Here is a 14452-nt window from a genome sequence, read left to right on the forward strand (position 1 = left end):
TTCATGGGGGCAAGTATGGCCCCCCCATGTCCTCAATAGGCCACGTCTGGTTTGAATGACAACCTACGTGCAATTAATAACAATCTGTACTATTGGGCATCACACAACCTATTTTGTGGGGGAAATAATCTAGTTTTACTAAAAACAAATTCAGAATACATCGAAAACCAATGTAACAGTCTTATTTTAACAAGGTGTTACACAAACAAAAGGGTCAAGGTGTTGAGACTTCAATACAAGTTTATGATAAAATTCTGATGAAAACTTCATTATCGATCAATACAAAGTAGGGAAGAGAGTAGGCCAATCCAAATGTAAGGATTCAATTACAAAAAAAAAAGGTAGAAAGAATGCATTCGTCACCATTTTGTAAAACAAAGAAAGATTTTCCGACATCTGACTAAAATATCAAATCAGGTACAACTTGGCAGTCTCTGGTTCCACAAAAATACACTCACAATAAAAAAAAACACGCTGATCTACTTGAACAACCGCTTCGCCGGGGAACAGTGTCGGGGTAGAAACGCCAGGTAGAAAAGTCTGTAGCCCGGTCTTCTTGAAGTGAATTTACTTTGAAGGGAAAAAAACAGGAAACAACTTCCTTTACCACAGGCGCTTGGAGCCAGAGAAAAAAAAAAAAACAAGTGGACACAGGTTGAGGAGCAGTGGTCGTGGAGACCACCTCAATTACGGCAGGGATTCTGATGTGCTGCAGTTCAGTGTGTGTGGGTGAGATGGTGGACTCAGTAGATTCGGCCTCGGCTCCTGCCTCCCCTGCCTCCGAAGCCTCGTCCCCGGCCTCCCCTGAAGCCTCCGCGCTGCTCTGGAATCACAACACAGACCAACAGACAGAAGGTCAGTATGAGGACTCATTATTAGGGCCAGGAGTTTTTCCACACTGCTTGACCTGGCCAGGAAAGACTGGGCCCTAGTTTGAGTAACTAAGCATGTTTGAGGGGAGAAAACACGATGGAAATGTGGTATATCTCAAACAGCCTATAAAAATTTATAAATAAATTGGGTTACATGGTCAGGGGAAAAAAACTACTGCCCAGACTCATGTATTAAAGCTAAAAAGGCCCAGCGCCATGCATTTATCTCAATCACAAATCATTTCTGGGCAACAATGAAATAACTTGCTGTAATAGTTCTCCATTCAACTGGTCAAAATGAAAGAAAAATAGCTTTTAAAACAAAACTATTTCTCAAGCTAGAATTTTGCTAGGACTGATGGAGTTCAATTAACCTGCGGTGCACCGTCTATAGGCCGTGACGTGAACGGGCAAAAGTGGTGACGCTGCAATTACATGGTACGAGATAGACGGCAAACCAGATATCATTGTTTTCAATGAGAGCACGACAGTAAATGCCGTTGAGGCTGGCGGTGAATGCCATCAGCTGCCAAGGTAGACGGGACTCGCCCGCCAGATTTCAAATATTTCAACTTTTGAAGTCTGCATTAGCATTGTTTTCAACCGGATGTTGATTTGCACGGTTTTGTTTACTGAAATCACCATAGCAACACTTAACGTCACGCTGGCTTGCTTTGCCGTCATCAACTTTCTTCTTCCACTATGCCGACTGGTATAACGGTTTTTGCGTCCCTAGTCTAAACGCAGCATGAGGGAGGAGCGCCCTTCTAAAATCGAACTGGAATCTGCGCCGCTCTGTCATATTGTCAACAAGGCAGCATGGTGGATTGTCCATAAACATACAGTAGCAGTCATAAGTTTGGACACATACTCATTCAAGGGTTTTTATTTTTACAATTTCCTACATTGTAGAATAGTGAAGACATCACAACTATTAAATAACACAAATTGGAAAAAGGTAATCAAAAGTAACCAAAAAAAAGTGTAAAATTAAAATATATTCTATATTTCAGATTTGAACACTCTTGGCATTCTCCCAACCAACTTCACCTGCAATGCTTTTCCAACAGTCTTGAAGGAGTTCCCACATATGCTAAGCACTTGTTGGCTGCTTTTCCTTCACTCTGCGGTACAACTCATCCCAAACCATCTCAATTGGGTTGAGGTAGGGTGATTATGGAGGCCAGGTCATTTGATGCAGCACTCCATCACTCTCCTTCTTGGTAAAATTGCCATCACACAGCTTGGATGTGTGTTGGGTCATTGTCCTGTTGAAAAACAATGATAGTCCCACTAAGTGCAAACCAGATGGGATGGCGTATTGCTGCAGAATGCTGTGGTAACCATGCTGGTTAAGTGTAACTTGAATTCTTAATAAATCACACAGTGTCACCTGCAAAGCACCCCCACACCACCTCCTCCATGCTTAAAAGGGAACATGCTTCACTTACTCTGCGTCTCAAAGACACATCGGTTGGAACCAAATATCTCAAAATTGGACTCAAACCAAAAGGAGAGATTTCCACCGGTCTAATGTCCATTGCTCGTGTTTCTTGGCCCGAGCAAGTATTTCCTTCTTTTTGGTGTCCTTCAGTAGTGGTTTCTATGCAGCAATTCAACCACGAAGGCCTGATTCACAGTCTCATCTGAACAGTTGATATTGAGATGTGTCTTACTTGAACTCTGAAGCATTTATTTGGACTGCAACTTCTGAGTCTGGTAACTCTAATGAACTTATCCTCTGCAGCAGAGGTAACTCTGGGTCTTCCTTTGCTGTGGCGGTCCTCATGAGAGCCAGTTTCATCATAGCGCTTGAAGGTTTTTGCGACTGCACATTCAAAGTTCTTGAAATGTTCCGGATTGACTGACCTTCATGTCTTAAAGTAATGATGGACTGTCATTTCTCTTTGCTTCTTTGAGCTGTTCTTGCCATAATATGGACTTGGTCCTTTACCAAATAGGGCTATCTTCTGTATACCATCAGAACCGATTGGCTCAAACACATTAAGGAGGAAAGACATTCCACAAAATAACTTTTAACAAGGCACACCTGTTAATCGAAATGCATTCCAGGTGACTACCTCATGAAGCTGGTTGAGAGAATGCCAAGAGTGTGCAAAGCTGTCATCAAGGCAAAGGGTGGCTACTAAGAAGACTCTCAAATATAAAATATATTTGGATTTGTTTAACACTTTTTTAGTTACTACATGATTCCATGGGTGTTATTTCATAGTTTGTCTTCACTATTATTCTACAATGTAGAAAAAAGTTAAATAAATAAAAACCCTGGAATGAGTAGGCGTGTCCAAACTTTTGAATGGTACTGTACGTCTCTTCTCCATAAAATATGTTTGAATTTTCAAACTAGTTTTAATTGGGAAGGTAGTCGATCAAAGGCAATCACTTTTGCGTGTGAATCCTACTCATTACCACACGTGCTCAATCGAGTCTACGTCACTTGTTGAGACAGCTTTACCGGTGCCTTTGAAAGGGGCGCCTGGTTCAAAAAGAAATGCAATCACTTTTAACGTGGTGCAAACTCCTCCCACCGAGGTAATCCAGGCCAGATAATCCAATCCCCTCACGGTCTGGAAGTTGTCTGCTTGAGGGGCCTAATGGGAGGGATGTGTAACCTGAAAACTAGCCATTATTGGCAGAGAGACTATTAAACCAATAACAAATAGAACGGTAACTTGGGTGATTTATACTTGAATAACTTATCCATTGATGGATTCTGGGTTCTGACTCCTAAAACTTGGAGTAGGATTAATTATCAGGTATCCTATTGAAATATTGAGTGCTATGCGCTAGAGCAGGTATTCCCAAACTGGGGTACGCCAAATAAAAATGTGATTACATTTATTATTATTTTTTATCACATTTTCAAAGGATATTTTCTAAGTACTGGACAGCTTTGTGACATCAAATGGACTTTGGTGGTCAAGATGTGTTGGTATCTGTAGTGATGGCGCAAAAGCCATGACAGGGAGACATAGTGGAGTGGTAACGCGCGTGCAAGCAGTTGCTCCCAACACTACTTGGGTACACTGCAGCATCCACCGAGAGGCTCTTGCTGCCAAGGGAATGCCTGACAGCTTGAAAGACATTTTGGACACCAGTGAAAATTGGTTAACTTTGTTAAAGCAGGGCCCCTGAACTCTTGTGTATTTTCTGCATTATGCAATGATATGGGCAGTGACCATGCAACACTTTTACAACATACAGAAGGGCGCTGGTTATCAAGGGGCAAAGTATTGACACGCTTTTTTTTTTTAATTGAGAGAGGAGCTTAAAGTTCTTTACTGACCATAATATTCACTTGTCTGACCACTTGCATGATGACGAGTTTCTCACACGACTAGCCTATCTGGGTGATGTTTTTTCTCACCTGAATGATCTGAATCTAGGATTACAGGGACTCTCCGCAACTATATTCAATGTGCGGGACAAAATTGAGGCTATGATTAAGAAGTTGGAGCTCTTCTCTGTCTGCATTAACAAGGACAACACACAGGTCTTTCCATCATTGTATGATGTTTTCTTTGCAAATGAACTCAAGCTTACGGACAATGTCAAATGTGATATAGCGAAGCACATGAGTGAGTTGGGTGCGCAATTACACAGGTACTTTCCTGAAACGGATGACACAAACAACTGGATTCCTTATCCCTTTCATGCCCTGCCTCCAGTCCACTTACCGATATCTGAACAACAGAGCCTCATCAAAATTGCAACAAGCGGTTCTGTGAAAATGTAATTTAAATCAGAAGCCACTGCCAGATTTCTGGATTGGGCTGCGCTCAGAGTATCCTGCCTTGGCAAATGGCGCTGTTCAGACACTGATGCCCTTTGCAACCACGTACCTATGCGAGAGTGGATTCTCGGCCTTCACTAGCATGGAAACTAAATACAGGCATAGACTGTGTGGAAAATGATAAGACTCTCCAATACAACATTGCAGAGTTATGTGCATCCTTTAAAGCACACCTTTCTCATTAACCTGTGGTGGGTGAGTTATTCACAATTTGATGAACAAATAAAGTTGTAAAGATGGTTAAATAAAGAGCAAAATTATTGATTATTATTATTTGTGCCCTGGTCCTATAAGAGCTCTTTGTCACTTCCCACAAGCCGGGTTGTGACAAAAACTCACCCTCTTATGTTTAATAAATGTATCATATAGTGTGTGTGTGGCAGGCTTACAATGATGGCAAAAAACAACATTTGAGAGTGCGCTGACCCTGGTACTAGAGGGGGTAGGCAGCTGGAGGTTGAATGTTTGAAGGGGAATGGGACTATAAAAAGTTTGGGAACCACTGGTATAGAGTGTCTACACCAGAAGTTAATGGTTATCTGTAGGAGGAAGGTATATAGTGTGTGCAATTAAGCTTAGAATGTACTGAATGTAGGGAAAGAGATCACACGTGGCAGGCATTGATAAGGGGAGAGAGCCGTGGATTAGTGATGAAGGGGTTTGAGGTCAGGTCACGTTAAGGGAGAAGGAACAGTTTATTACCCGCGTCACTTCATTTCCTGCCTAGCAACAGAGATGTAGTGTTTAGAGAGGAGATTCCACCCCAACTTGGGTTATATTTATACCACCACTATTGGAAATGTGTCTGTCTTTGTTCAGCTGTTCAACCCTTTGGGATGAATAAACTTAGTTTAAGCTTTCATAGTGTCCATCGAGTTCTTAGTCTGATATTTCGAACCTAACACAATATATAGCATTATTTTTGTTGTTGTATATGTGTATCCATATTGTCTATGAGGTTCTAGTGGATAGATCACATGGTTCAAGAGAACATTGCCTAATTAATGAAAAAAGCATCTCAACAATGGCATTATTTTCAATTAACTCTGCAACACTTTAGTAAAATAGAATGTTTTACAGCTACGCCATTCTATTGTCATTCTTAAAATCACCTTATTTGATATGTTTTCCATGTGATAAGGCAGAAGGCCAGAGATAATTAGACATCTGATCATTGGAAGTACCCAAAAGGCCACTGGATGTCCTCTGGTAAACTCAAGACACTTGAAAGTCACCAAAATTCTAGTCATTTACTGGTCAACTTTGAAAGTTTCCAGTAATATAGCCTCCCTTTGCAACCCTAGGCACAATGCAAGGTGGAAGTGAACAATATCCACCACACACACACAATGGATAGAAACAGCAGGCACCAAACATGTTTACAGTTCAGTAATTGACTCTCATACCCAGAGTGCTTAAGTTACACCAAGGGCAGTCGACTAAGGTAGGTGAGACAAAACGTGAGAGAACACGAGAAAACCCAGATACAATGTCTGTGCAACGTTCTACTGTTTAACATGCTACCCAAGTGCCACCCTCACCGTTGGTGAAGTTGCCAATGGTGGCGCTGTACTTGCCGCTGGGGGGGTTGTATATCTGTCGTGCGTTCCTTCGGGGAAGCGGGGGGGACAGCAGCTTTTTCATGGTACTGCCTGTGCCCATCTCCTCCCCGGACGGGCGCTTCTGACTGTGATGGGCACAGAGGGCAAAGGTCACAGGGTTACATAGAGGTCAGCTGGGGGTTATAACGCTAACAATAATGTTGCGTTTGTAGTCTTGTCTGACTAGGTGCTTGTACTGAGAAGTTGCTAGTGTCCTTACATTGACGTGGGCAGGTCAGTTCAACCATGAATTAACATTAAAAGGGACATTGTACTCAAACATCAACTTTTGTCAGATGTTTCCCCACACCATCCACAAAATCTGGACACTACATGGTACTCATCACTTTCATTTTGTTTTTAGATTGCGGCATAGAGATGGATTTACATAAGATGGCCTGGGATGTGACCTCATCGACTACTTTTGAGGTCTGAACATTCTGGATTTTAGAGCTTAAGGTTAATAACACTCCATCAGAAACCAGATATTCTCGGTCACCAGGTAACCTGTGACAACATGAGAGGCTTACGCTCCAGCCTCGGCCTTCTGGACAGGCCTCCAGGACAGAGTGACCGTGCTCTTGTACGACGGTGGGTTGTGGAAGAGATCCTGCGGAGACAGGGGAACAGTAATGAGAATGTAAGAGGCGCAGCTCGCTACGTAGGGTCGGAAGCCAGTGTTTTAACACATCGAATATGAACGTCTCACCTTGATCAGAACGTTGATGTTGTTAGTGATCTTCAGAGCCACCACTTTGATCTTGTTCTAAGAGGTACGACAACACAACTATTACACTAGAACAGAAGGAACGCACGGTTAACAAGGTTTACTGAGACCTGATTGAATCGGCGCAATTCTTTGCGGCTCGTGAGATACAGTCAAGAGGAAACGAGGCACGTTCTCGTTCAGAGAGCCAAAACAGCTGGTGAGACGATACATACCTCGTCGGTCTTCAGTGCGTCTCCCGTCTTGCCTTGAAGGGCTACTCGCAGCTGGCGAATGTATACCTGCAGCCCTCTGGCGAAGTACTGTAATCTGAAGGCGGGAGAGAAGACAAAGTAGGGTTAAAGTGACTGAAGAAAGAAACAAGATGACTAACAGTGGCATCCAGACTCTACAGTGGAGACCAGGGCCTAAAATGTACTTTTTGGTCCACCAGACACTGTGGCAGGTAGATTAAATACAAAACTTACCAGCCAAAATATTTTACCCCCATAATTACATTAAAGAAAAAAACACATGATCATGGTTTGTAATGTTTCTAAAACAAGAAATGTATTAGTAACAAGTAAATGTGGAATATTGCTCAATTTCATTTCATTTTTTGTGACCCGAGTTTTAGTCAAAATAGAGAAACCGTTCAGCTCCCCCTTGAAGGGCGGGAGGTTACCGTGGTAACGGGGCTGAGATTTGGGATGCGAATAGGCTAGGGTGTCTATTCGCCATCAGTTGAAGCAGCAGAATCTAGCGAATGTTGAAAAACAGCAGCTTGTGAACAAAAAGTTAAATTGCCAAGAAACACAAGGACAAAGTCTCACTTTTCAGTAGGGCTGACCCCATTTAGTCGACAGCCTGTTGGTCGACCGAGATGTCTTCAGTCGAGCGGTAGCGAAAACATTTTCAGAATCTATAACTACATTTCAATCGCATGGTGTATAAGACACCCGTCTGATTCGCGCCTGTCTGAGTGGACAGATCCACTGTGGAGGCTAAGACATGTCCTACTGAAAATTGTATATAGTTATATTACATAAGAACAATGGTGCAACACTAATCAAAATGATATTTAACAAATGCGCTTTCTCCCTCGTTGGGTAGCGGTCGCTGTCCGCGGTTCTGAATCACATCAGTGCACTGTTGAATTGCCACCTTTTCCTAGACCATGTTGCTACATGCGTAACAGAAAAGTTAAACCAGCATATTGGTGTTGAGCCCAATGCCACCGAGGAAGCAGCAGAATGAGGTGGTGAGAAAACAGCCCTTGCCTTGTCTAAGACAAGTGAGGAGAGAAGAAACCAACGTAACTAGGTCTATAATCAATAGCCTAACTGTTAAACGGGCCTGGCTTCACAGATCATCAATATGTCAACAGAAAGAAGACAGATCCTGCTTCTGTTGCCTGTTTGTTTAATAGTCTACTGATTCCGTGAGCACCAAGCCTCGCGCAACATGTCAACTAAACAATTGTTTTTCATATTTGCTTGCTGTAATAAAGACTTTACACTTTTGTTAGAACAGCCTCGGGGATATTATTGATAATTTATTTTTTTAAATTGACCCTATTTAATGCAACCCTTGCTGTTAAGATTGCAAAGCAGCGTATGCTGTTTGGAAATGATAACTCTCATCCATAGCCTTAAAATGGGGGGGGAGATTTAGGACATACTGCGGATCGCTAAAATAACCTAACGATTATGATCACACTTCCTCAACTCAAACATTACGGAGACACTATAGGAAAGAAAGGTCTAGAAACTTGGGATCCAAGCTCGAGTTATCAGTGTGACCCTACCACACAGACATGTTGATATACTATCGCCACGCCTAAAATAAAAAACCTCCAGGCTTCAGTCATAACAGTCAATTTATTGGAGAAAAATAATTAATTACAGGGGGTAGTTTGGGAAAAAACTAATCCCGTCCAAACCGTCCTTCTGGAACGACGGTCATTCTGGAGTAAATTACATAACCAACGCTCTCTAGGAGTAATACTAGTCCCGTGCGAATAGGTCATGCGCATGCGATGCATACATGCGTCACGTAAAGAGAGCAAGGGTTGTGGGAATAGGGAATGTTCTTCCTAAACAAATGAGGGATTTCGGTAACAGAACTTTTCCGTCAGAAATGGCTGTAAATATGTTGCAGATTCAGCCACACAGCCAGCGCGATAAACATTGATGATCTGTAGCCTCCCTCTACCTGATCTTGAAGTCTTTGAGGCGCTCTGCATTGATCTTGTCGATGAGGAAGTCGGGCAGCTTCTTGCCCAGCTGGTGGAAGCTGAAGAGAAGACACTCCACGTAGCTGAACTGCAGCTTGGGCTCCTCGCTCATCGTGTTCTCGCCGTTCTCACCCTCCGCCTCTGGGGGAAGCGGCATGAACTCCTAGACACAGGGAGGAAGGGGTTGATCAGTTCGTCTTTTACCAGCCAGGACCAGTCAAGGACAACACGGACCACAGCGAACATCGACCGATACACCAGAGCACCTCATGGGTGTTGACGAACGGTGGCGATTCAACATGTAGGATCTTCAGTAAACAAAAAAGAAAATGACACCCAATGTTCTGTGGTAAGAGGCGATAGGACAGCCGCTCGTTGCTGTTAGCGGTCGTTGGCACGGTCCGTTTTGGCCATTACCCTTTTAGCAGTCTAAACAGACCAAATGAACGTGTCCTGGTCAACGCCTAACCACTATCCCTCGATAGTGACACATCTGAAGGTACTAGAGGGGTACGCAGTATGGTGAAAGCACACAAGTCCATTAGAAGGCTGAGCTAGGCTGTTACTTACCAGCAGCTTCTCAAACAGCATGAGGAGGTTGGCCTCCACCTTCTCCATGTCCCCACAGAACGGACTCATCTCAGCAAGCAGCTTTAGCACCTGGACACACCACATGTCAATGACAATTCTATTATCCTGGCATGTTGGAGCCAACATGGAGAACTGGTTGCCTGAACTCTGTATGGTTGGTACAGGGGAGGGCGGTAACTGACCTCCTGCTGAATGTCCAGCTCTGCCACGGGACTGGTCAGGGTGCTGAGGTTGGGCAGGACGTGGTCACAGAAGTAGCTCACAAAGCGGGAAGAATGGACATTTTTCTGGAAGGGTAAAAAAAGTTGACGTCTTAGAAGAAAACAAGTTCTAAGGGGTGGGGGGGTGTCTACTTGATGTGGTTGGTCAAATCAGTTCAGAACCTTGACCAACAAACATGCAGAAATAGGAAAGAAGTAACAATGGGACGTAACGACACAAACACTGAAAGGCAGGGTTCTCATTACGAGAGTAATTATCCATTTGCAAACAACTGACAGTACGTGTGTTTGGTGATACCGTGCGTGTGTTGTGAATGTGAGACTGCAGTTTCCTCAGTTGGTAAAAGTGTGGAGCTACCAATGCCAAGGTCGTGGGTTCAAGTCCCACAGGGGGCACACACAAATTGTATGCACTCACTGTAAGTCCCTAAGTGAAGTATATTATTATGACTTGGCCTGTGTGTGTGTTATAATGTGTGTATGCATCACTCACCGAGAAGAGGGGCAGGGCCTGGCGCGTGCACTGCAGCAAGCGGTCCACAGTGTCGGGGTCGGCGGGGTTCAGCGCCTGCTCCAGGAAGGCCTGCTCCACCACCAGCTCCACCAGCTGCTGCCGCCCGTTCACCGTCTGCAGGCCCTTCAGCGCCATCAGGATGCGCATCAGCAGCACAAACTCCTCCCCTGTCACGTCCTCCAGCACCTGGGGTTGGATGGGGAAGGGTTCAGAGGTCAATGTGGGTCAGAGGTCAACGTGGGATAGAGGGCTGAGAAGTTCAGTGGGCACAAAGCAAAAACGACTAAAACGGGGAGGGACTACATGGAATCATCCAATAAGAAAGTAATCCTCGCTTGCAAGACATTTGCTACGTTGTGCCCTAATGAACATGATCAAGGAGTCAATGTTAGGCTGACCAGTCTAAATACATCCAACACACAACTAGATTACAGATCCTTCCTACAGAGATTTTGTATTCAGTTTGCCAATAATAGTAATAAAAACACATTCTACTTCATCCTATTTCAGCCTTTTCACAAAGTGCTCTACTAACCAGCCCCCAGAATGGAGTGTGTCACTCTAGGTGATTCACTTTGATAGTTGTACCAAAGCAGAGAGAGATATGGAACAGACCTTCTTTGTCTCGGTGAACACATAGTCCTCCACCTCCTTGGTCATGGTGTCCTCGGGCAGTGTCTTCAGCTTGATGGAGAGGAACTTGATGGCCCTCTCCCTCACTATGTCCTCCCCCTGTAGGATCTGAGAGAAGAGGCCTCGCAGGGTAGCTGAGGCAAAGCGGAGATACAGGTTGGCTAGACAAAGTACTTAGAGGCTATACAGAACTTGTGCCTTGGGAGGGGGCTCTTGAGCCAAAGGGGGGAATAGAAGCATGTAATGCTCACTTCAACCAAACTACATCTTCTAACTCTAATCCAATGCCCATTATCCCCCTTCATTTTAGGGGTGAGGCCTGCCAAATCGCTCTTAAAGAGTTATGCGAGGTTCTACACAACAGATCACGTGGAATAAAGCCAGCATCAGGTATGAAAACATCTGAGAAACTACTTTTTTTAACTACTTTTTTCTTCGTAGAGTCTTGAATGAATACATGAAAATGAGCCACATTATCCTGCCTGTTCACTCGTGAAGCTGTCCGTCTTCTCACAATTGAAAGCCAATTCATGCACGAGAGAAAAAAAGAGACGCTTACCCTTTGCGTCCATCTTGAAGATCGAGACCAGCGCTGTGTTCACTTGGCCGAATTCGGCCGAATCATCTGTAAGCACCAACGAAGAAGAGAGTATAACAATTGGTCCATCACTGTCAAGGAGAGTACATATCTTCTATTGACACAAACTACACCATAGCATACATAATGTCCCATTAGGGGGATGGAATGTAGGAGTATCATAGAAGGGGGGGGTGACCCAGGAGTGGCAACGTGAGTGGGAGAGAGAGAGGAGGAGGCAGTTTCTCTCTATCCAGAAGTCTGTGAGGGAGGTCAGTAGGTATTTGGGGCGTAACAGGGGGGATGGGGTTCTGTTGTGAAGGCTGAGGTTGGGCCATTGTGGATTGGGAAATGTGTTGTTGCTAGTGGGGAAACAACCAGATGGGAAGTGTGAGGAATGTGGAGAGGTAGAGACCGTGAAGCATGTCCTGTTATATTGCTGAGGATAGGAGGATATTTTTCTGTGAGCTGGCCAAGTCGGGCGTAACCAAATTTTCACTTGTAACAATTTTGGCCTCAAATGACAAGCAGAGTGAAATAGCAAGGAAGTTGTGGTTTCTCCATTCCATCGGCCTGCACCTACGGGTGTGAGACTGTTAGATAACTGAATGTGTCATTTGAACGGCAACCTGAGAAAAGCAGGAATACGGAACACAGCGTCTTTCCCGGGAAACGTACAAGAAGTAGTAGTCTAGGTGGGTTAGCTCAAGAGTACTGTACCTGTCTGGAGAAGCTGGGTGAGGATATCTGCTACCCTGACGATGTTCTCCCCGGCTGCGAAACGGGGGAGCTCTTTGATGGCCTGCCTCCGAATCTACAGGAGGAAGGAAGAAGAAAAACTAACAGGTGAAGAAAAGAGGAGTGTGACTACTCTGACCAGACATTGTACAAGTACACTTCTACATTGATTGATTTCTCAAATCTAACTTTTTTTTTATGTTTCAAGTGTGTACTGTTATATGCATTGTTATATTTTGTCAACGCCATTGTGCACAATGGTATTTTCCAAATGGAAACGATAGTCTAACTGATAAAATCCTTACCGAGACATCTTCATCCTCACAAAGGTCAAGCTGAGCATTGATTGCCGCATCTGCCAGCTCTGGGAAACTGCTGAAGAATTTGGGAATGAACTGTGCAGCCAAGCGCTTCTCCTTGGGACCCCCCTTCACCCCATCAAGAATCACCTGATAGGCATATTTATGCTGGAGAAGAGATGGAAACTTATTGATACATTCACAAGTTTGTAATACATAACATCACTTTCCAACATCAACTTCAAAAGCTTCCAGTGATTTGGTCAAAAGTGTAAAGTAGAGGACTAGAAAACAGAGTTCTGCCAAACAAGCATGCAATGTTTGAAGCCATAGGCATAATAGTTAGCTAGTTGCCAGCAGTAGTTGGCGGCATCTTGACAGGGACGAGATCGTGGTAATGGCTGGAGCGGAATGGTATCAAATACATCAAACACATGGTTTTTATTCGTTTTGAGGACATACCATTCGCACCGGCAATTATTATAAGCCGTCCTCCCCTCAGCTGCCCCCTGTGCCAGTTAGCCTTTGAGTTTTACATTGTAAATCTTACCAACATGACAAGTTGCCAGAGTCGAGGCATAAGTACGTTTTCGGCAGCAGCTGTACGTGGGAATCAACATTAACTCATACTGGCAAGCTACACTACTTAGTTAGCTATCACCGTCGTTAAAGTTGTTCGCACATAACTAACTACTGTAGCTAGTGTAGTTCCATGACCGAGCTCGCTGGCAAGCTAAACTAAAAACGCCAGGAAACGTTAACTGAAATGAAGCAGGTTTAACGTTAGCTAACGTTACCTAGCTAGCTAGGCCCCTTTTAGCTAGTTAGCAAGCTTGCGCTTGTTAGCATGTCCAGACAATGCGGGCTATGTAGCCAATACGTTGGCCATAACTTTCACATTCGGCTTCCACTGCTGATACACCTGATATGAAAATGTACCTATTCTGGAAGATATTTCAATTAGCTAGCCATTCAGCTGATGCTCACCTGGCTCAGGTCCTCTGGCTTAGCATCGGCAAGGATCCCATAGTTACGATACAGCTCCTCGATAGTGACCGCCATCAGCGTGCGTCGGACTGCTTGTTGTCGAGATGAGAACGTCACTAACAATATTCCACAAATATGACTTTCAATTCGTCACTTTTAGTACAGACTTTCTCCAAACATGAACAACACTACGTTCTGGTAGTACTGTGTATTGGAAAAGGGGATGGGGAGAGGAAATTTCTAGTTAGCTCGCTGTGAACGAAACCCCGCTGTCCGTTCCTTTGCTTCCAAAATGAACATCAGGAAGAACGTTCATGCGCATGGGCCCGCTTCAAACAACATCAACGTTCTGCAATGTTAATCTTCATCATATTCCCTAAAATACTGTTGTTTACATTTTACGAGTGAAGTAATCAATTTGATAGCAGTGAAGGCAAAGACATATCCTATACATAAAGTAGGGATACTGGCCCGTTCATTTACTTAATTATTTATTGGCACAGCTCCTTTTTATTTTAGTTATTTAACCAGGCAAGTGAGTTATGAACAAATTCTTATTTACAATGACGCCTAGGGACAGATTTCTTACCTTGTCAGCTCGGGGATTTGATCTAGCAACCTTTCGGTTACCGGCCCAATGCTCTAACCACTAGGCTACCTGCC

At 44.0% G+C, this 14452-nt stretch overlaps 1 protein-coding gene across 1 annotated transcript; it reads right to left on the minus strand.

Moving 5' to 3' along the window:
- Nucleotides 1-222: 222 nt before the first annotated feature.
- On the minus strand, nucleotides 223-14112 carry LOC106561085 (apoptosis inhibitor 5). The gene is made up of 14 exons (XM_014124708.2): nucleotides 13790-14112; nucleotides 12809-12970; nucleotides 12486-12579; nucleotides 11748-11813; nucleotides 11171-11322; nucleotides 10535-10741; nucleotides 10003-10107; nucleotides 9800-9889; nucleotides 9208-9392; nucleotides 7230-7323; nucleotides 6997-7053; nucleotides 6818-6897; nucleotides 6228-6373; nucleotides 223-823 (listed from the first exon to the last, which is right to left on the minus strand). The coding sequence occupies exons 1-14, from the start codon at nucleotides 13862-13864 to the stop codon at nucleotides 744-746; spliced, it is 1593 nt and encodes a 530-aa protein (XP_013980183.1). The 5' UTR covers nucleotides 13865-14112; the 3' UTR covers nucleotides 223-743.
- Between the last annotated feature and the right edge of the window lie 340 nt (nucleotides 14113-14452).

Source organism: Salmo salar, chromosome ssa10 (genome assembly GCF_905237065.1).
Source record: "Salmo salar chromosome ssa10, Ssal_v3.1, whole genome shotgun sequence".
Classification (NCBI taxonomy): Eukaryota; Metazoa; Chordata; class Actinopteri; order Salmoniformes; family Salmonidae; genus Salmo; species Salmo salar.